A 21,135-nucleotide genomic window follows, 5' to 3' on the forward strand; every position below is an offset into this window, starting at 1 on the left:
CCACGGCTGCCTCACGTGCAACACGCGAGCTCTGGCGGGAACGGCACTGGATCATCGCGACCAGAAACCGGGCCAATACAACGCCAGGGCCAGCTCCAACGACGGACCCAGGGCGGAGAGCGCAATTCGTGCGTAGTGCCGCACACCAACGGGTGTCTCGGAGTCTCCTCGCACCGCAGCCGGCTCCATATCTCAAAGTCAGAAGGATGACCAATGCCACGCTCAGCTGCTTGGCGACACTTCAGTCCTTCAGGCTCGATAAAGGCAGCGGGGCATAGGGGGCAGCGGTGACCCATCGGACGGGCGAGAACAGACTGCGGCCGACCACCCGCGACGGGGACAGCTAGTCTCGCGACAACGGCATGGTGCGTGCAGGCGTGGCAGAGGATGCCGGGAATAGTAAAGAGAGCGTAGTGGCAGGCTGCACACACTTGGACACGGGGACCCGTTGTGCGACGAGTGTGCGGCGGCGTGCCCGTCTTGACGGCTGCGGGAGGGGCGACGGCTGCAGCGGCGGTGCGGCCACCCGCGTGCGTCGTTCGACGGTGGCGTTGCGCGTGCGTGGCAGCGGTCCGGCGGTGGCAGGTGGGGCACTCGGGCTCCACGACTACGCAAACTCGCCTCACGGGCGGGGGAGTGTCGAGCCGCAGCGGGCCGTGACCGAGCATGCGTTGCTGGGAGAACGTCAGTGTGCTCGCAGTAAGGAAGGTGCACAGAGGACAGCGGTGGAATAAGCCAGGCGGCGACGCGTGGAGCGCCCGAGCAAGCTGCCAGCTCAGCTCCGCCGGGGCAGAGATCCCGTGGTCGCGTACGAGACGGCGAATGAGATGCGGTCGGCGCACGCAACACTCGCAGCAGACGGGGCACGGGACTGGGTCGGAAGCTGCCTCCGCAAAGTAAGCGCACGGCGGCGGTTCAGGCGGAAGCCCCGGCAGCGGAGGGGCAGGTTCGCTCCCGCACGAGGGGCACACCTTCACGGGATTAAAGAGAGCTGCTCGGCCCAGCTGCCGCTGCTCTTCTGGGAGGGTGGACGTGTAGGCCTGAATGGTGCCCTTAACACGTGGGCTGTCGGTGCCGAGGTGAGCGCCTCGCCGTGCCCGCCTGTAGGCGTTCGGCTTCACCCGCCCCAGAAAACGGCTGCTGTCTTGGACACGTTGCATTACGCCCCGAACGTTCCCACTTGGCATCTAAACAATCAACTACAAGAGAGGTGAATTGGGTCTACGCGCCGTATGCGCCACGGTGGGCGTGAGGAGTGGTCGAAAGGACGATGAGAGATAGTTATAAAGGACAAGAACAAAGGTGCAGGAGCTAAAACAAAAGGACATGAAAAGCAGCGAGGTCGATGCAATAAAAAGAAATTGTGAAGGTCAGGCGTGTTTGGCGGTGAAGCAAGAAGCCTCTTCTCTTCCAGCGTACTAAACTCAAGTTGCCTGCTCCGGTAATTAAGCAGCCGGGAAGTGACCGAGGAATGTGTGCATTTTCCTCGCCTGAAGAGCACCTCCCTCACCTGTATCGACGTCAGGAGCCCGTTCTTGCATGTTGGTCTCTTTTCTTTCGCTGAGCTGATGTAGCGTCACACTAACACAAAATACACGAAATCGTACCGAATCTCGGTTCGCACGCACGGGGCTGCAATGAGGATTCAAGAAGAAAGGGTTAGAGGGACGGCCACACAAATCGAGAAACAAAAACAGAAGCGATGATACCGCACTTTTCCGAGATGACACAGTTTTCAGTTTACCTTTTTCCCCCGTGTGCGGTTGTGCGCCATTCGAGCAAAGAGACCCGACCGCCCCCAGCTCAGGGGTCACGTCGCCCTTAAGAGATGTCGCCATTTTCCTTTGATCTCTCGTTGGTACACTGTTGCAGAAAAGAAGGAAAACAAAACGTCTAGGCAACGAGGAACCATCAACGCCGATTCGCATTGACATTTGAAAAAAAAAAAACAAAGACAGTCGAGAAGGGAGAGAAACTTATTTTTTTGTAGCATTAAAGAAAAAGGAAATCTGTTTAGCCTCGCATGACAGTCACGATTCCTTCTCTCCTAACGGCAAAAACCGCTTCAATAGATTATCGAAAGAGAACAGTCGGATGAAGTCGCTGCCGCAGAGAGAACGACCATAACGCACGCGTTATACTGTGCACAAACTAGAAGTAGAAAAAAGACTGTTTAGTATGAGAGAGGTAGAGTTGTTGATAAAAAGCCCTTTGATCACTTACGGACAATGCTGACTAGGTATTTAAAACATGCGTTGCCGTGCCAGCATCTAGCACGCCTACGTTTTCCGCAAGAGCATTTAAACAAATAAGCCATCATGGACTGTTTGAGAAACAAAGAGACGAGTTTAGTCGTATGTAGCTGTTCACAATCGAGAAGGCGGGAAAGCAACGAAGATTACAGTACCGATTCACTTTGGTACCTTAAAACAGCATCCGTCGATCGGTGCTCCTGTCGAAAAGAAAAAAGAACGACTACAGCCAGTTGCCGACGAGGGCCATCAGGCCCATGCCGATCCACAGAGCCACAAACATGCCGATCTTCTTCCACAGACGGTAGGGCCGGCCATCCGCGCAGTGGTGCTTCAGGTCCGCCACGAAGTCGCCAAGCAGCAGCGTGAAGGCGAGGTACAGCAGAATGCCGCCGCAGAGCGAGTCCAGCACACCCATCAGCGTCACAAAGCCAGTGCCAGTCATCGCATCACGCGACACCGACACCGCGATCGTCGCGGCAGCCATGCCGGCCGGTGCGCTGACGGAGAACACGAGGGCCAGCACAACCTCCAGGCCCGCATGGAAGTCGGCATCCACAAGACGCGACCCCATCGCCATGCCTTCGAACATCTGGTGGAACACAAGCGCCACGATCAGCGGTCTCAGTTCCGCGTCGGTTGTCAGCCCGACTGCCAGGCCCACGAAGACGCTGTGCAACGTCACGCCGAACTCCATGCAGACGGCGGCGATGACCCGGCGGATCGAGTTCATGTCACGCGGCGGCCGCACCGCCAAGTGCTGGTGACCATGAGCGGCGAAGTCGTCGTCTTTCGACTCAGCGCGGTGCTCACTGGCGTGTGCATAGGGGCACGATGGGGCTTCGTTCACGGCAAGGGCAGCTGGACAGTCGTCACGCTTCGGCTTCTCAGCAGGGGTCGAGTCATCGGACACGCCCTTCGCAGGCGCCACCACAGCGTCACACCCGGCCGCATCCACGTCCGGCGCATCGCCAGTCAGCCCCGCATCCAACTCAACGAAGTTGCCGTCCCGCTCCTGCGGTTGCTGCGGCGGTTGCTCTGCGGCGTCGCCTTCATCCGCCAGCGCACTCGCCTCCTCAGCAGCGGCGGCGGCGTCCGCAGTCGACTGCGCCTTCAGCCAGCGCTCCGCAATCTCGCCAAGCTGGATGTCCAGCAGCTGCATCAGCAGAACGGCAACGAGGGCAAACAGGAAGTACGCAGGCTTGTACAGCTTCAACGTCTCGTCCATGCACTCTTCCCTGAACGCCATCGCACCCTCGTGGATCAGGTGGATCGTCGACACGGAGAGCAGCACGCCGGTGGCGGCCGTCTTCGCAATAACAAAGACGAAGGGGTAGCGGCTCAGGACAGGGAAGAACTTGCCGGCGATCGGGATCGCAGTGCCCAGGAAGGACACACCCAGGATCAGGAAGATCGCCCCGATGTGGAGCCCGTTGGAGTAGACGCCGACCAAACCATCACACAGAGAGTGTTCCGTGGGATCCTGAACTCCCAGCGGCACCACGTGACGCGTGTCCGGGCCCTGCACGCTGTATCCGCGGTCTGCGAGGTACCGCCGGCAGCCTTCGACGCTGAACTCCTCGCCACGCATCGCGGCCGTACTTCGGGAGGAGGTGGGTGTAAGGAAAGGGATTGAGAGCGTTAAACAGAGAAGAAGCCAAATCTACGCTACGGCGGCTGGTAGACGATGGCGTGCGCTCGCTTTTCTAGGAATCAAAACCAAAAGGGCCAGTAGCTCGTGAAAGCTGTGCGACAACGAAAAACAAAACCAGAGCACAGAAAGGCGAAGGTCAAGGGGAGAATGCTGCGAGGAAGGATGCAGCGAAGAGAGGAACCAACGTGAGCTGGAATGGGCAGCGGCGTGTAGTTCTCTTTGCCGTGCATTGTGGCTCCTGCTGCTGCTGCTCACCGCGGCAATGAAAGGTGCAACGGACACTGCGCACCGCGTAGGCGCAAAGCTAGCTGAACACGGTTTTTTAAGTCTCGATATACCTATTTCCTATTTCCATGCGCATATACCAAAAAAAGAAGAAGAGGTGCACAGCAACGAGTGTGCTGAAAACGTGCCGTCTACCACACTGGCGGACGCGTAGTCCACGCTCATGACACACGGCGGGCGAGAGATCTCCCCAGAGCAGCCGCTGTTTGCTCGTACGTTGCGGAAACCGGTGCGACTGCGGTGCAGGCAGCAGCGAGAACCCTCGCCAAACCGCAGAAGTGGAGGTACGTTTCAACCGACGGATCTGCGGCATCGCCAGGCGACGGAAGTGCAAAGAAGCTTCGTTATTCTTTCTGTAGTTAACCGGCAGTTGAGACCTGAAGAAGAACAAAGGAGAATAAACCTGGTGCGCATGCAGAGACGGCCAACAAAGAGGGGAGGCGGAGGAGAGACGCATTCAAAAAATAAACACTACTTTGGCCAAGCAACCGATCGCAGTGGATGTGTTGAGTGCGAAAGGTATAGAAAGTAATAGGAAAAGCGGAAGCTACACATCTGTTTTCGTTGCACTGAACTGCTATTGCCAACACGAATTTGATAGTTTCTTAGTACGTAAAAGGAAAGAAAAGATAATCGCGTGCTCTCGCTTCCGCGTACGTTCGTTGAAGGGGAACTGGAGAAAAGGAACACTGTTATTTCTCATTAATATCGTTCTTCTCAATAGACATGAGGGAAAAAATAGAAATCACGTCAATAAAGAGGGAGATCACAAAACGGCAAAGAGAAGAGCTCCATGCGTATCACACAACGGCGGGATGCTTTTACGAGAGAGGGAAAAAAAAACTTAGACAGCTTTACCAAACACAATAAAGAAAGAAATCATTAAAACAGCATTTATTTGAACGCTGTGATCTACAAGAACACTAAGGAGAGGAATTGTAAACCATAACAGTACTAAAACCAGAAGAGAGAGATAACACCGAGGCCATTTGTTTCAAGGCTATTAATCATTTATACATCACGATTAAAGAGATAGGGGAATTTTGAATGTATTTAGTTATAACAGCAGTCAGCATACATTTTGCATATATTTGTTTCGCCAGGGGCGACGAGGAGCTGCGTCACGGTGCAAAACATCGTGCTTTCTGTGTGAGAAACACGCTCTCCGTAATAGCCTTCGCGACAGCAGAACGGAAGCCATTCGCATATTCGCCAGCTCTGTTTTCATACTGCTCACTCACCGCATGACGGAGGGATGACTACAGCCAGTTGCCGACGAGGGCCATCAGGCCCATGCCGATCCACAGAGCCACAAACATGCCGATCTTCTTCCACAGACGGTAGGGCCGGCCATCCGCGCAGTGGTGCTTCAGGTCCGCCACGAAGTCGCCAAGCAGCAGCGTGAAGGCGAGGTACAGCAGAATGCCGCCGCAGAGCGAGTCCAGCACACCCATCAGCGTCACAAAGCCAGTGCCAGTCATCGCATCACGCGACACCGACACCGCGATCGTCGCGGCAGCCATGCCGGCCGGTGCGCTGACGGAGAACACGAGGGCCAGCACAACCTCCAGGCCCGCATGGAAGTCGGCATCCACAAGACGCGACCCCATCGCCATGCCTTCGAACATCTGGTGGAACACAAGCGCCACGATCAGCGGTCTCAGTTCCGCGTCGGTTGTCAGCCCGACTGCCAGGCCCACGAAGACGCTGTGCAACGTCACGCCGAACTCCATGCAGACGGCGGCGATGACCCGGCGGATCGAGTTCATGTCACGCGGCGGCCGCACCGCCAAGTGCTGGTGACCATGAGCGGCGAAGTCGTCGTCTTTCGACTCAGCGCGGTGCTCACTGGCGTGTGCATAGGGGCACGATGGGGCTTCGTTCACGGCAAGGGCAGCTGGACAGTCGTCACGCTTCGGCTTCTCAGCAGGGGTCGAGTCATCGGACACGCCCTTCGCAGGCGCCACCACAGCGTCACACCCGGCCGCATCCACGTCCGGCGCATCGCCAGTCAGCCCCGCATCCAACTCAACGAAGTTGCCGTCCCGCTCCTGCGGTTGCTGCGGCGGTTGCTCTGCGGCGTCGCCTTCATCCGCCAGCGCACTCGCCTCCTCAGCAGCGGCGGCGGCGTCCGCAGTCGACTGCGCCTTCAGCCAGCGCTCCGCAATCTCGCCAAGCTGGATGTCCAGCAGCTGCATCAGCAGAACGGCAACGAGGGCAAACAGGAAGTACGCAGGCTTGTACAGCTTCAACGTCTCGTCCATGCACTCTTCCCTGAACGCCATCGCACCCTCGTGGATCAGGTGGATCGTCGACACGGAGAGCAGCACGCCGGTGGCGGCCGTCTTCGCAATAACAAAGACGAAGGGGTAGCGGCTCAGGACAGGGAAGAACTTGCCGGCGATCGGGATCGCAGTGCCCAGGAAGGACACACCCAGGATCAGGAAGATCGCCCCGATGTGGAGCCCGTTGGAGTAGACGCCGACCAAACCATCACACAGAGAGTGTTCCGTGGGATCCTGAACTCCCAGCGGCACCACGTGACGCGTGTCCGGGCCCTGCACGCTGTATCCGCGGTCTGCGAGGTACCGCCGGCAGCCTTCGACGCTGAACTCCTCGCCACGCATCGCGGCCGTACTTCGGGAGGAGGTGGGTGTAAGGAAAGGGATTGAGAGCGTTAAACAGAGAAGAAGCCAAATCTACGCTACGGCGGCTGGTAGACGATGGCGTGCGCTCGCTTTTCTAGGAATCAAAACCAAAAGGGCCAGTAGCTCGTGAAAGCTGTGCGACAACGAAAAACAAAACCAGAGCACAGAAAGGCGAAGGTCAAGGGGAGAATGCTGCGAGGAAGGATGCAGCGAAGAGAGGAACCAACGTGAGCTGGAATGGGCAGCGGCGTGTAGTTCTCTTTGCCGTGCATTGTGGCTCCTGCTGCTGCTGCTCACCGCGGCAATGAAAGGTGCAACGGACACTGCGCACCGCGTAGGCGCAAAGCTAGCTGAACACGGTTTTTTAAGTCTCGATATACCTATTTCCTATTTCCATGCGCATATACCAAAAAAAGAAGAAGAGGTGCACAGCAACGAGTGTGCTGAAAACGTGCCGTCTACCACACTGGCGGACGCGTAGTCCACGCTCATGACACACGGCGGGCGAGAGATCTCCCCAGAGCAGCCGCTGTTTGCTCGTACGTTGCGGAAACCGGTGCGACTGCGGTGCAGGCAGCAGCGAGAACCCTCGCCAAACCGCAGAAGTGGAGGTACGTTTCAACCGACGGATCTGCGGCATCGCCAGGCGACGGAAGTGCAAAGAAGCTTCGTTATTCTTTCTGTAGTTAACCGGCAGTTGAGACCTGAAGAAGAACAAAGGAGAATAAACCTGGTGCGCATGCAGAGACGGCCAACAAAGAGGGGAGGCGGAGGAGAGACGCATTCAAAAAATAAACACTACTTTGGCCAAGCAACCGATCGCAGTGGATGTGTTGAGTGCGAAAGGTATAGAAAGTAATAGGAAAAGCGGAAGCTACACATCTGTTTTCGTTGCACTGAACTGCTATTGCCAACACGAATTTGATAGTTTCTTAGTACGTAAAAGGAAAGAAAAGATAATCGCGTGCTCTCGCTTCCGCGTACGTTCGTTGAAGGGGAACTGGAGAAAAGGAACACTGTTATTTCTCATTAATATCGTTCTTCTCAATAGACATGAGGGAAAAAATAGAAATCACGTCAATAAAGAGGGAGATCACAAAACGGCAAAGAGAAGAGCTCCATGCGTATCACACAACGGCGGGATGCTTTTACGAGAGAGGGAAAAAAAAACTTAGACAGCTTTACCAAACACAATAAAGAAAGAAATCATTAAAACAGCATTTATTTGAACGCTGTGATCTACAAGAACACTAAGGAGAGGAATTGTAAACCATAACAGTACTAAAACCAGAAGAGAGAGATAACACCGAGGCCATTTGTTTCAAGGCTATTAATCATTTATACATCACGATTAAAGAGATAGGGGAATTTTGAATGTATTTAGTTATAACAGCAGTCAGCATACATTTTGCATATATTTGTTTCGCCAGGGGCGACGAGGAGCTGCGTCACGGTGCAAAACATCGTGCTTTCTGTGTGAGAAACACGCTCTCCGTAATAGCCTTCGCGACAGCAGAACGGAAGCCATTCGCATATTCGCCAGCTCTGTTTTCATACTGCTCACTCACCGCATGACGGAGGGATGACTACAGCCAGTTGCCGACGAGGGCCATCAGGCCCATGCCGATCCACAGAGCCACAAACATGCCGATCTTCTTCCACAGACGGTAGGGCCGGCCATCCGCGCAGTGGTGCTTCAGGTCCGCCACGAAGTCGCCAAGCAGCAGCGTGAAGGCGAGGTACAGCAGAATGCCGCCGCAGAGCGAGTCCAGCACACCCATCAGCGTCACAAAGCCAGTGCCAGTCATCGCATCACGCGACACCGACACCGCGATCGTCGCGGCAGCCATGCCGGCCGGTGCGCTGACGGAGAACACGAGGGCCAGCACAACCTCCAGGCCCGCATGGAAGTCGGCATCCACAAGACGCGACCCCATCGCCATGCCTTCGAACATCTGGTGGAACACAAGCGCCACGATCAGCGGTCTCAGTTCCGCGTCGGTTGTCAGCCCGACTGCCAGGCCCACGAAGACGCTGTGCAACGTCACGCCGAACTCCATGCAGACGGCGGCGATGACCCGGCGGATCGAGTTCATGTCACGCGGCGGCCGCACCGCCAAGTGCTGGTGACCATGAGCGGCGAAGTCGTCGTCTTTCGACTCAGCGCGGTGCTCACTGGCGTGTGCATAGGGGCACGATGGGGCTTCGTTCACGGCAAGGGCAGCTGGACAGTCGTCACGCTTCGGCTTCTCAGCAGGGGTCGAGTCATCGGACACGCCCTTCGCAGGCGCCACCACAGCGTCACACCCGGCCGCATCCACGTCCGGCGCATCGCCAGTCAGCCCCGCATCCAACTCAACGAAGTTGCCGTCCCGCTCCTGCGGTTGCTGCGGCGGTTGCTCTGCGGCGTCGCCTTCATCCGCCAGCGCACTCGCCTCCTCAGCAGCGGCGGCGGCGTCCGCAGTCGACTGCGCCTTCAGCCAGCGCTCCGCAATCTCGCCAAGCTGGATGTCCAGCAGCTGCATCAGCAGAACGGCAACGAGGGCAAACAGGAAGTACGCAGGCTTGTACAGCTTCAACGTCTCGTCCATGCACTCTTCCCTGAACGCCATCGCACCCTCGTGGATCAGGTGGATCGTCGACACGGAGAGCAGCACGCCGGTGGCGGCCGTCTTCGCAATAACAAAGACGAAGGGGTAGCGGCTCAGGACAGGGAAGAACTTGCCGGCGATCGGGATCGCAGTGCCCAGGAAGGACACACCCAGGATCAGGAAGATCGCCCCGATGTGGAGCCCGTTGGAGTAGACGCCGACCAAACCATCACACAGAGAGTGTTCCGTGGGATCCTGAACTCCCAGCGGCACCACGTGACGCGTGTCCGGGCCCTGCACGCTGTATCCGCGGTCTGCGAGGTACCGCCGGCAGCCTTCGACGCTGAACTCCTCGCCACGCATCGCGGCCGTACTTCGGGAGGAGGTGGGTGTAAGGAAAGGGATTGAGAGCGTTAAACAGAGAAGAAGCCAAATCTACGCTACGGCGGCTGGTAGACGATGGCGTGCGCTCGCTTTTCTAGGAATCAAAACCAAAAGGGCCAGTAGCTCGTGAAAGCTGTGCGACAACGAAAAACAAAACCAGAGCACAGAAAGGCGAAGGTCAAGGGGAGAATGCTGCGAGGAAGGATGCAGCGAAGAGAGGAACCAACGTGAGCTGGAATGGGCAGCGGCGTGTAGTTCTCTTTGCCGTGCATTGTGGCTCCTGCTGCTGCTGCTCACCGCGGCAATGAAAGGTGCAACGGACACTGCGCACCGCGTAGGCGCAAAGCTAGCTGAACACGGTTTTTTAAGTCTCGATATACCTATTTCCTATTTCCATGCGCATATACCAAAAAAAGAAGAAGAGGTGCACAGCAACGAGTGTGCTGAAAACGTGCCGTCTACCACACTGGCGGACGCGTAGTCCACGCTCATGACACACGGCGGGCGAGAGATCTCCCCAGAGCAGCCGCTGTTTGCTCGTACGTTGCGGAAACCGGTGCGACTGCGGTGCAGGCAGCAGCGAGAACCCTCGCCAAACCGCAGAAGTGGAGGTACGTTTCAACCGACGGATCTGCGGCATCGCCAGGCGACGGAAGTGCAAAGAAGCTTCGTTATTCTTTCTGTAGTTAACCGGCAGTTGAGACCTGAAGAAGAACAAAGGAGAATAAACCTGGTGCGCATGCAGAGACGGCCAACAAAGAGGGGAGGCGGAGGAGAGACGCATTCAAAAAATAAACACTACTTTGGCCAAGCAACCGATCGCAGTGGATGTGTTGAGTGCGAAAGGTATAGAAAGTAATAGGAAAAGCGGAAGCTACACATCTGTTTTCGTTGCACTGAACTGCTATTGCCAACACGAATTTGATAGTTTCTTAGTACGTAAAAGGAAAGAAAAGATAATCGCGTGCTCTCGCTTCCGCGTACGTTCGTTGAAGGGGAACTGGAGAAAAGGAACACTGTTATTTCTCATTAATATCGTTCTTCTCAATAGACATGAGGGAAAAAATAGAAATCACGTCAATAAAGAGGGAGATCACAAAACGGCAAAGAGAAGAGCTCCATGCGTATCACACAACGGCGGGATGCTTTTACGAGAGAGGGAAAAAAAAACTTAGACAGCTTTACCAAACACAATAAAGAAAGAAATCATTAAAACAGCATTTATTTGAACGCTGTGATCTACAAGAACACTAAGGAGAGGAATTGTAAACCATAACAGTACTAAAACCAGAAGAGAGAGATAACACCGAGGCCATTTGTTTCAAGGCTATTAATCATTTATACATCACGATTAAAGAGATAGGGGAATTTTGAATGTATTTAGTTATAACAGCAGTCAGCATACATTTTGCATATATTTGTTTCGCCAGGGGCGACGAGGAGCTGCGTCACGGTGCAAAACATCGTGCTTTCTGTGTGAGAAACACGCTCTCCGTAATAGCCTTCGCGACAGCAGAACGGAAGCCATTCGCATATTCGCCAGCTCTGTTTTCATACTGCTCACTCACCGCATGACGGAGGGATGACTACAGCCAGTTGCCGACGAGGGCCATCAGGCCCATGCCGATCCACAGAGCCACAAACATGCCGATCTTCTTCCACAGACGGTAGGGCCGGCCATCCGCGCAGTGGTGCTTCAGGTCCGCCACGAAGTCGCCAAGCAGCAGCGTGAAGGCGAGGTACAGCAGAATGCCGCCGCAGAGCGAGTCCAGCACACCCATCAGCGTCACAAAGCCAGTGCCAGTCATCGCATCACGCGACACCGACACCGCGATCGTCGCGGCAGCCATGCCGGCCGGTGCGCTGACGGAGAACACGAGGGCCAGCACAACCTCCAGGCCCGCATGGAAGTCGGCATCCACAAGACGCGACCCCATCGCCATGCCTTCGAACATCTGGTGGAACACAAGCGCCACGATCAGCGGTCTCAGTTCCGCGTCGGTTGTCAGCCCGACTGCCAGGCCCACGAAGACGCTGTGCAACGTCACGCCGAACTCCATGCAGACGGCGGCGATGACCCGGCGGATCGAGTTCATGTCACGCGGCGGCCGCACCGCCAAGTGCTGGTGACCATGAGCGGCGAAGTCGTCGTCTTTCGACTCAGCGCGGTGCTCACTGGCGTGTGCATAGGGGCACGATGGGGCTTCGTTCACGGCAAGGGCAGCTGGACAGTCGTCACGCTTCGGCTTCTCAGCAGGGGTCGAGTCATCGGACACGCCCTTCGCAGGCGCCACCACAGCGTCACACCCGGCCGCATCCACGTCCGGCGCATCGCCAGTCAGCCCCGCATCCAACTCAACGAAGTTGCCGTCCCGCTCCTGCGGTTGCTGCGGCGGTTGCTCTGCGGCGTCGCCTTCATCCGCCAGCGCACTCGCCTCCTCAGCAGCGGCGGCGGCGTCCGCAGTCGACTGCGCCTTCAGCCAGCGCTCCGCAATCTCGCCAAGCTGGATGTCCAGCAGCTGCATCAGCAGAACGGCAACGAGGGCAAACAGGAAGTACGCAGGCTTGTACAGCTTCAACGTCTCGTCCATGCACTCTTCCCTGAACGCCATCGCACCCTCGTGGATCAGGTGGATCGTCGACACGGAGAGCAGCACGCCGGTGGCGGCCGTCTTCGCAATAACAAAGACGAAGGGGTAGCGGCTCAGGACAGGGAAGAACTTGCCGGCGATCGGGATCGCAGTGCCCAGGAAGGACACACCCAGGATCAGGAAGATCGCCCCGATGTGGAGCCCGTTGGAGTAGACGCCGACCAAACCATCACACAGAGAGTGTTCCGTGGGATCCTGAACTCCCAGCGGCACCACGTGACGCGTGTCCGGGCCCTGCACGCTGTATCCGCGGTCTGCGAGGTACCGCCGGCAGCCTTCGACGCTGAACTCCTCGCCACGCATCGCGGCCGTACTTCGGGAGGAGGTGGGTGTAAGGAAAGGGATTGAGAGCGTTAAACAGAGAAGAAGCCAAATCTACGCTACGGCGGCTGGTAGACGATGGCGTGCGCTCGCTTTTCTAGGAATCAAAACCAAAAGGGCCAGTAGCTCGTGAAAGCTGTGCGACAACGAAAAACAAAACCAGAGCACAGAAAGGCGAAGGTCAAGGGGAGAATGCTGCGAGGAAGGATGCAGCGAAGAGAGGAACCAACGTGAGCTGGAATGGGCAGCGGCGTGTAGTTCTCTTTGCCGTGCATTGTGGCTCCTGCTGCTGCTGCTCACCGCGGCAATGAAAGGTGCAACGGACACTGCGCACCGCGTAGGCGCAAAGCTAGCTGAACACGGTTTTTTAAGTCTCGATATACCTATTTCCTATTTCCATGCGCATATACCAAAAAAAGAAGAAGAGGTGCACAGCAACGAGTGTGCTGAAAACGTGCCGTCTACCACACTGGCGGACGCGTAGTCCACGCTCATGACACACGGCGGGCGAGAGATCTCCCCAGAGCAGCCGCTGTTTGCTCGTACGTTGCGGAAACCGGTGCGACTGCGGTGCAGGCAGCAGCGAGAACCCTCGCCAAACCGCAGAAGTGGAGGTACGTTTCAACCGACGGATCTGCGGCATCGCCAGGCGACGGAAGTGCAAAGAAGCTTCGTTATTCTTTCTGTAGTTAACCGGCAGTTGAGACCTGAAGAAGAACAAAGGAGAATAAACCTGGTGCGCATGCAGAGACGGCCAACAAAGAGGGGAGGCGGAGGAGAGACGCATTCAAAAAATAAACACTACTTTGGCCAAGCAACCGATCGCAGTGGATGTGTTGAGTGCGAAAGGTATAGAAAGTAATAGGAAAAGCGGAAGCTACACATCTGTTTTCGTTGCACTGAACTGCTATTGCCAACACGAATTTGATAGTTTCTTAGTACGTAAAAGGAAAGAAAAGATAATCGCGTGCTCTCGCTTCCGCGTACGTTCGTTGAAGGGGAACTGGAGAAAAGGAACACTGTTATTTCTCATTAATATCGTTCTTCTCAATAGACATGAGGGAAAAAATAGAAATCACGTCAATAAAGAGGGAGATCACAAAACGGCAAAGAGAAGAGCTCCATGCGTATCACACAACGGCGGGATGCTTTTACGAGAGAGGGAAAAAAAAACTTAGACAGCTTTACCAAACACAATAAAGAAAGAAATCATTAAAACAGCATTTATTTGAACGCTGTGATCTACAAGAACACTAAGGAGAGGAATTGTAAACCATAACAGTACTAAAACCAGAAGAGAGAGATAACACCGAGGCCATTTGTTTCAAGGCTATTAATCATTTATACATCACGATTAAAGAGATAGGGGAATTTTGAATGTATTTAGTTATAACAGCAGTCAGCATACATTTTGCATATATTTGTTTCGCCAGGGGCGACGAGGAGCTGCGTCACGGTGCAAAACATCGTGCTTTCTGTGTGAGAAACACGCTCTCCGTAATAGCCTTCGCGACAGCAGAACGGAAGCCATTCGCATATTCGCCAGCTCTGTTTTCATACTGCTCACTCACCGCATGACGGAGGGATGACTACAGCCAGTTGCCGACGAGGGCCATCAGGCCCATGCCGATCCACAGAGCCACAAACATGCCGATCTTCTTCCACAGACGGTAGGGCCGGCCATCCGCGCAGTGGTGCTTCAGGTCCGCCACGAAGTCGCCAAGCAGCAGCGTGAAGGCGAGGTACAGCAGAATGCCGCCGCAGAGCGAGTCCAGCACACCCATCAGCGTCACAAAGCCAGTGCCAGTCATCGCATCACGCGACACCGACACCGCGATCGTCGCGGCAGCCATGCCGGCCGGTGCGCTGACGGAGAACACGAGGGCCAGCACAACCTCCAGGCCCGCATGGAAGTCGGCATCCACAAGACGCGACCCCATCGCCATGCCTTCGAACATCTGGTGGAACACAAGCGCCACGATCAGCGGTCTCAGTTCCGCGTCGGTTGTCAGCCCGACTGCCAGGCCCACGAAGACGCTGTGCAACGTCACGCCGAACTCCATGCAGACGGCGGCGATGACCCGGCGGATCGAGTTCATGTCACGCGGCGGCCGCACCGCCAAGTGCTGGTGACCATGAGCGGCGAAGTCGTCGTCTTTCGACTCAGCGCGGTGCTCACTGGCGTGTGCATAGGGGCACGATGGGGCTTCGTTCACGGCAAGGGCAGCTGGACAGTCGTCACGCTTCGGCTTCTCAGCAGGGGTCGAGTCATCGGACACGCCCTTCGCAGGCGCCACCACAGCGTCACACCCGGCCGCATCCACGTCCGGCGCATCGCCAGTCAGCCCCGCATCCAACTCAACGAAGTTGCCGTCCCGCTCCTGCGGTTGCTGCGGCGGTTGCTCTGCGGCGTCGCCTTCATCCGCCAGCGCACTCGCCTCCTCAGCAGCGGCGGCGGCGTCCGCAGTCGACTGCGCCTTCAGCCAGCGCTCCGCAATCTCGCCAAGCTGGATGTCCAGCAGCTGCATCAGCAGAACGGCAACGAGGGCAAACAGGAAGTACGCAGGCTTGTACAGCTTCAACGTCTCGTCCATGCACTCTTCCCTGAACGCCATCGCACCCTCGTGGATCAGGTGGATCGTCGACACGGAGAGCAGCACGCCGGTGGCGGCCGTCTTCGCAATAACAAAGACGAAGGGGTAGCGGCTCAGGACAGGGAAGAACTTGCCGGCGATCGGGATCGCAGTGCCCAGGAAGGACACACCCAGGATCAGGAAGATCGCCCCGATGTGGAGCCCGTTGGAGTAGACGCCGACCAAACCATCACACAGAGAATGTTGCGTGGGCGTGGGGTCTCCTAGTCGGACCAAGTGATGTGTGTCCGAGCCCTGCACGCTGTATCCGCGATCTGCAAGGTACCGTCGGCAGCCTTCGACGCTGAAGTCCTCGGCGGCCGTCAACTGCTGCATTTGGGGCTGGATGTATCGGAACGGGAAGTGTTGGATAAAAGGAGGTAAAACAACGTCAATAGAATGTGTAGAACAGGAGCGATAAGAGCGAGTGGTTTGCCTCTTTTCAGCAACGTTGCTTTTCGCCTGTTAACGTCGTTTAGCCGATGTAATAGCAAAGGGAAAGGCGGGGAAAGGGGAGGTATTTGGCAGATGAAGTGATGCCAACCCTCGTTGGCAACGGCAGCGCCACACGTGATCTATCCTATTCGACAGACGCTCATAGAGATCGCATGATGGGAATGCTGGCGAGCCAGACTCACAGTAGGCAAATGATGAGGGACTAGTTCACGCAGGCTACTAGAACAGGATGTGATTTCCGATTTCCTACGGCTCGCTGTATGCGTCCATCTTTCTCCGAAGGAAGAGGTTCAAGGAATGTGTTATCAACGATTTGGGGAGTCATCGTCGCGGCACATTACTGCAGCAGAGCGCACGCAACGGCACGGACAAAGGGAGGGTGAGCTTGCGTTGTGGGCCCACCCGAGTAAGGCGAACGCCGCCGACGCGCGGGCCACGAAACGATTTGAGGGGTGAGAGATGCCAACGGTAGAGCACAACATCGTGGGCATTTCGAATGGGCAGAAGACAAAGTGGTTTCTCAGTCAAGTACGATTCTGTAACGGTGCTGTCTGGCATCGGGCGGAGCCCTCAGTGTCAGCGATCCATTTGTGTCTCATCATGGCAACCACGCGCAGTGCAGCACTACTAGACTCTTTCATACTGTCAGCACTTCTTTCCAACCGCATCAACAAGATCGCATGGAGCATGAACGTGCTTTTCGATATGGCGCTGCCCAGTCGTTAACGTAAAACGCGTGAGCAGTCGGTCTTGCGAGAACGGCTGACAATACCACTTTTCAAAGCAAACGCCATACGGCAGTGACAACCGCAGTAGCGCACAACAGCAACCAATGAGGGTGTGTTTTCCAGCAACAACCCTCCCACTTTGCCAGGCGTGCCACGTAGAAACTCCGTTGTTGTGAACGACAAGGTGGTGTTGTAGACGTAAACAAAAACGCGAGTCGCGAGAGAAGGGAATAGAAAAAAAAGGGGGAGCTTAGGCTGAAAACGTTAAAGTCGCCGCTCGTGAGAAACACGAAGGAGAATGTGTGGAGCACGATAGCAGTACAAAGTTCATGAGAGAAACATCCCCCGCAAACCCACACCGAGTTGTTATCAAAAGGCATCATCCGAACTATTCCTGGCTCTCTGTGCGCAAAGATGGGCTAAGATCGCTTCCCACTTTACCAGCCGAAACGCGGACACCGCGCAGCCGCACGAGCACCCGTCAGAGAGAAACGGTACGTCTTTTCCATCCGTCCGTTTACCACTAAGGCGGACGTGGATCCCAAAGAACACTCAACCTACATTGCTGGCCTGCTCTAACGAAACTCGCCGCGTTGGAACACTGAGAGGCGAAAAAGAACGGCAAAATAAATAGTTGGTAGTTTATATAAGGGAAGCGAAGCGATAGCACGAAGAGAAGATGAACGTTTAAAAGTGCGAGACAAACGAAGGCCACTCAGCCCGCTCCAGCACCAGCAATACCGGATCGCAACACCAAAAAGGAACAGAGCGAGAAAAGGGGTTTTTCAATCCTTCCCTCCTCCTTTGAAAACAAATCAAACTCGGCCGTTAAAATAATTAAAGTGCTATCGCTGCTGTATAGGATTACAACGCAAGGATGTGCACGTGCATCACGGTTTATGCAGGCAGAAAAAGAGAATCGAGTCAAAACCTTTTTGTCGGGGGTTTGTCGCAGGCTCGTGATGTTTTGCTGTCATTCCCGTATCTTTTAGAATGCTCCAACTGCCGTACCGAAACTCACCGAGGAAGCCCCGGCAGTGGCAGTGAGACAAAGCAGAGAAGAAAAAAAAGTTGTTGGTTACGCGCGATTGAAATCACAGCCACTTGCCCACAAAAGCCATCAAGCCCATGCCAAACCACAGCGCAGCGAAAAGGATGATCTTACGCGACCGACGCCCCGGTAAATCGTCTGCACAGAACAGCTTCATGTCCGCCACGAAGTCGCCAAGCAGCAGCGTGAAGGCGAGGTACAGCAGAATGCCGCCGCAGAGCGAGTCCAAAATGGCCATCATCGTCACAAAGCCAGAGCCAGTCATCGCATCACGCGATACCGACACCGCGATCGTCGCGGCAGCCATGCCGGCCGGTGCGCTGACGGAGAACACGAGGGCCAAGTAGGTCTCTAAGTTGCCCTCGAATTTGGCGTCCACAAGACGCGACCCCATCGCCATGCCTTCAAACAGCTGATGGAACACAAGCGCAAACAGCAGCGGCTTCAGTTCCGTGTCCGTCGTCAGCCCGATCGCCAGGCCCACGAAGACGCTGTGCAACGTCACGCCGAACTCCATGCAGACGGCGGCGATGACGCGGCGGATGGAGCCCATGTCCATGGGGACGGTCACTACCAAGTGCTGGTGTCCGTGCGCCTCGCATTCTCCGTCGGCGTGCGCGTGCAAATCCGAGTGATGGTCGTTCCCTAACGCGGACACCGCGGCGGCGTCAGAGAGGCCTACGGTGGTTTTGTCTCTCTCGCTGCCGCTGCTGTTGCGGCGCGCACGCTGATCGTCCACCGCACTCTTTTGCACGCCGGGGCTCGTAGGACTGGCCTGGGACGCGGCATCGCATTCGTTGGCCAGTGCCCGGCGATCCGCTCCAGCAGCGTCAGGGACGCCGGCTGCGGCAGCGCTGTCTTCCGGAAAGTCGGACACGATGACCACCTCAGAGCTCGCCGCGTTTTGCTGGTGATTCTTCTTGAGCCAGCGCTCGGCGACGGCGGCGAGCTGCAAGTCGATCGCCTGCATCACCAGCACCGCAATCAGCGCAAAGAGGAAGTAAAACGGCTCGTAGTCCTTGAAGAAGGCATAAACGCACTCTTCACGAAAAGCCTCGGCACCTTCATGGATAAGATGGATGGTGGAGACGGAGAGCAGCACGCCGGTCGCGGCCGTCTTGCCCACCGTGAAGGCGAAGGGATTCTCGCGGAAGAGGGCGATGTACTTCGTCATGATGGGCATCGCCGTGCCCAGCATCGAGATAAACAGTATAAGGAAAATGGCGAAGACGTGCAGGCCAACAGAGTAGCTCCCAGTCAGGCCGTCACAGAGCGAGTGTTTCCCCTCCCCCTCCGCCGCGAGCGCAGAGACGGCGGCGCGTCGAATCGACCCGAAGGGCATCTTTAAGCAGTGAGTGGTGCTTGACGGCAAATTAGGTTAGAAAGAGGCGTGAGCACAGGAAGCAGTTATTAGGGGAAAAAGAGAGCACCTCCTTGTTATCCTTGGCCACTATGCGGTCTACGTTCGCAAGAGCAGTTGCTCGAATATGAAATGCTGCAACGGAACGAAAGAAAAAGCTGAGGTGAAAGGCTATTTAACGGAGAGAGTGTCGAGCACACGTTGTACGTTCAGGAAGGGTACGGTTTCGTACAACTGAAAGGTGTGAGAGAACGGAAGCAGCGAAAAGTGCGAAACGGAAGGCAAAAGATGAGGACGTGACAGAGGACAAACACACAAAGTATAGCACAGCAGTAGAGCAGTGGGGGTCAGAAAAAAGAGTTTTTACAAAAGCGGGCCTCTGCGTGACTCTCCGTACGATGTACTCCCCCCATGGGCTCAGCTGCTCCGAGCCTCATTTCCATCTCACAGTCGCAGCGTTGGCCGCATTTACGGTTCTTCTGCCCACCGCCTCTTTTTCTCAATCCTTTTCACATATACAGAAAAGGAAAAACAAAGAGGGAGTTGTCTGAAATGGTCGAACACGAGCCTTTCCATTTGCAGGAGTGCTTGTGCTGCCCTCAGACAGCAGAGTTTCGTTTGTTAAAGCGTACCGAGAGATCCGTAGCTGCGGAGCCTTGGTGGCTCTTCATCACATCGTCCTTCGGCCACCACCTTACGTGACTCTCACTAAAACGCTATTCGAGCGCATTCAACAGTTGTTTGAGGTCACGGCTTTCCAGGCGGTGCAACACAAACGTTCTGGGTGATACCTTAAGAAGGAAAAAAGAACGTTGCGGTCTTACAGCGGCACAATCGTCACCTGCGAGCTGCGTGACGCAATGGAGCTAAAGGCATACCGCCGCCCAGAAGGCAGACGCTCTATCGCCACGCAGTACTCCCCGTTCACGATCCAGCGAATAATGCGCTCGTCTGCGTCGAACACGACACGAATAAGAGCGCCGGCAGGGAAGGGGAAGCCGGTCTCCACCATGCGCGGCTCCCCCATGTAGAAAGACAGCTTGCCGTCATTCCAGTAAAACGCACCGTTATTTCCATCTTGCGTCTGTGGGCCCAACTCCTCCAAACTGCCACCTGTGGTGCTGATCACCCCCACACCGACCCGATCGCACTGGACCACGCTGAAGTCAATGTGCTGCTCCCCTGAAGTCAAGAAGTCGCTCGCTACGCCCAGCACAGCATCGGAGAGTATCTTCGAGCTGTGGAGTGGGTTGCGGAAATAATACGGGGTCGGCAGCACGTGAAATCGTGCGTTCCACGAGCCCTCCAGCCCGTAGTACGCCGCCTCCTCTCTGCAGGCGTCCATCCACTCCACCGGAATCGCGTTCCTGTACCCGCGTAGCATGTTGAGGAGCATGCCGAACGTCTCTGGGATTCTCTCTGGCACGGCGATGGCGGTCTCCGCAGCCGCTTTCGACGCTGCGCATTCGACGTCGCCCCGGTCGCGTTTTCCACCTCTCAGGGAAGACGCCGACGTCGAGCGAAATCGAGACGAAGACGGTGCGAAGTGCTCCAGCGTGAGCACGAACAGCACCGATCCTGGGTCCTTCTCGATCAGGGCTCTCGAAACCGAAAAGTTCTTCCCACCGACACAAAGCGAAACCACAGCCGGGACGCAGGACGGCAGCGACGTCATGGCTTCATACCGTGCCTTCAGCTTACTGCACAACTCGTCTAGAGCGAGCGACTCCTCCTTGCCGTTCATCGCGTAAGTGAGGTCTCGCGGAAGGTCTGAGGACGGCAGCAGCGTATTGACGCTCGATGCGGCTGCATTCGTCACGGCCGCCGGCGTCTCTTCGTCGGAGTCAAACCGGCTGGCTTGCTGATTCATTTGCACAATGGAGTTGGAAAAAAAAATACAAAAAGAGCTCTTGAAAGCGGAGTACTCACAGCAACAATGGCACTAAGAAGCAGAGTAGCAGCTATAACGGAGAAGGAGCACAATGAAGGGCAAGACAAGCAGCGGGCCCGAAGGCTAAAATACTGACCACCTCCAACGGAGGGGCGTAAAATGCGTCAATTCAGTGAGCCACAAGAAGAAAGGCGGCCAAACTCCATTCCATACCTTCAGATGCGCCGACG

The 21,135-nt window shown here is 56.0% G+C and overlaps 8 protein-coding genes across 14 annotated transcripts; all 8 read right to left on the reverse strand.

Moving 5' to 3' along the window:
- Positions 1-11: 11 nt before the first annotated feature.
- ABB37_09220 (hypothetical protein) lies at positions 12-1,222 on the reverse strand (the record flags this gene model as incomplete). The annotated part of the gene is made up of 1 exon (XM_015808576.1): positions 12-1,222. The coding sequence occupies exon 1, from the start codon at positions 1,185-1,187 to the stop codon at positions 12-14; it is 1,176 nt and encodes a 391-aa protein (XP_015653029.1). The 5' UTR covers positions 1,188-1,222.
- Positions 1,223-2,475: 1,253 nt separating this feature from the next.
- ABB37_09221 (putative mitochondrial iron/zinc transporter protein-like protein) lies at positions 2,476-4,057 on the reverse strand (the record flags this gene model as incomplete). 2 transcript variants are annotated; one of them, XM_015808578.1, is made up of 1 exon in its annotated part: positions 2,476-4,057. In XM_015808578.1, exon 1 carries the CDS (start codon positions 3,841-3,843, stop codon positions 2,476-2,478), a length of 1,368 nt encoding a protein of 455 aa, XP_015653031.1. In that variant the 5' UTR covers positions 3,844-4,057. The 2 variants fall into 2 exon arrangements, with proteins under 2 accessions (XP_015653031.1, XP_015653030.1); XM_015808577.1 differs by having other exon boundaries at positions 2,476-3,998.
- A 1,393-nt stretch (positions 4,058-5,450) lies between these two features.
- Positions 5,451-7,032, reverse strand: ABB37_09222 (putative mitochondrial iron/zinc transporter protein-like protein; the record flags this gene model as incomplete). Of its 2 annotated transcripts, none has more annotated exons than XM_015808580.1 (1): positions 5,451-7,032. In XM_015808580.1, the coding sequence occupies exon 1, from the start codon at positions 6,816-6,818 to the stop codon at positions 5,451-5,453; it is 1,368 nt and encodes a 455-aa protein (XP_015653033.1). In that variant the 5' UTR covers positions 6,819-7,032. The 2 variants fall into 2 exon arrangements, with proteins under 2 accessions (XP_015653033.1, XP_015653032.1); XM_015808579.1 differs by having other exon boundaries at positions 5,451-6,973.
- Positions 7,033-8,425: 1,393 nt separating this feature from the next.
- Positions 8,426-10,007, reverse strand: ABB37_09223 (putative mitochondrial iron/zinc transporter protein-like protein; the record flags this gene model as incomplete). Of its 2 annotated transcripts, none has more annotated exons than XM_015808582.1 (1): positions 8,426-10,007. In XM_015808582.1, the coding sequence occupies exon 1, from the start codon at positions 9,791-9,793 to the stop codon at positions 8,426-8,428; it is 1,368 nt and encodes a 455-aa protein (XP_015653035.1). In that variant the 5' UTR covers positions 9,794-10,007. The 2 variants fall into 2 exon arrangements, with proteins under 2 accessions (XP_015653035.1, XP_015653034.1); XM_015808581.1 differs by having other exon boundaries at positions 8,426-9,948.
- Positions 10,008-11,400: 1,393 nt separating this feature from the next.
- Positions 11,401-12,982, reverse strand: ABB37_09224 (putative mitochondrial iron/zinc transporter protein-like protein; the record flags this gene model as incomplete). 2 transcript variants are annotated; one of them, XM_015808584.1, is made up of 1 exon in its annotated part: positions 11,401-12,982. In XM_015808584.1, exon 1 carries the CDS (start codon positions 12,766-12,768, stop codon positions 11,401-11,403), a length of 1,368 nt encoding a protein of 455 aa, XP_015653037.1. In that variant the 5' UTR covers positions 12,769-12,982. The 2 variants fall into 2 exon arrangements, with proteins under 2 accessions (XP_015653037.1, XP_015653036.1); XM_015808583.1 differs by having other exon boundaries at positions 11,401-12,923.
- Positions 12,983-14,375: 1,393 nt separating this feature from the next.
- On the reverse strand, positions 14,376-15,882 carry ABB37_09225 (putative mitochondrial iron/zinc transporter protein-like protein; the record flags this gene model as incomplete). Of its 3 annotated transcripts, none has more annotated exons than XM_015808587.1 (1): positions 14,376-15,882. In XM_015808587.1, exon 1 carries the CDS (start codon positions 15,753-15,755, stop codon positions 14,376-14,378), a length of 1,380 nt encoding a protein of 459 aa, XP_015653040.1. In that variant the 5' UTR covers positions 15,756-15,882. The 3 variants fall into 3 exon arrangements, with proteins under 3 accessions (XP_015653040.1, XP_015653039.1, XP_015653038.1); XM_015808586.1 differs by having other exon boundaries at positions 14,376-15,874; XM_015808585.1 differs by having other exon boundaries at positions 14,376-15,762.
- Positions 15,883-17,697: 1,815 nt separating this feature from the next.
- Positions 17,698-19,249, reverse strand: ABB37_09226 (putative mitochondrial iron/zinc transporter protein-like protein; the record flags this gene model as incomplete). The annotated part of the gene is made up of 1 exon (XM_015808588.1): positions 17,698-19,249. The coding sequence occupies exon 1, from the start codon at positions 18,994-18,996 to the stop codon at positions 17,698-17,700; it is 1,299 nt and encodes a 432-aa protein (XP_015653041.1). The 5' UTR covers positions 18,997-19,249.
- Positions 19,250-19,834: 585 nt separating this feature from the next.
- ABB37_09227 (hypothetical protein) lies at positions 19,835-21,119 on the reverse strand (the record flags this gene model as incomplete). The annotated part of the gene is made up of 1 exon (XM_015808589.1): positions 19,835-21,119. Exon 1 carries the CDS (start codon positions 20,882-20,884, stop codon positions 19,835-19,837), a length of 1,050 nt encoding a protein of 349 aa, XP_015653042.1. The 5' UTR covers positions 20,885-21,119.
- Positions 21,120-21,135: the final 16 nt, after the last annotated feature.

Source organism: Leptomonas pyrrhocoris, assembly GCF_001293395.1.
Source record: "Leptomonas pyrrhocoris isolate H10 chromosome Unknown, whole genome shotgun sequence".
NCBI lineage: Eukaryota > Euglenozoa > Kinetoplastea > Trypanosomatida > Trypanosomatidae > Leptomonas > Leptomonas pyrrhocoris.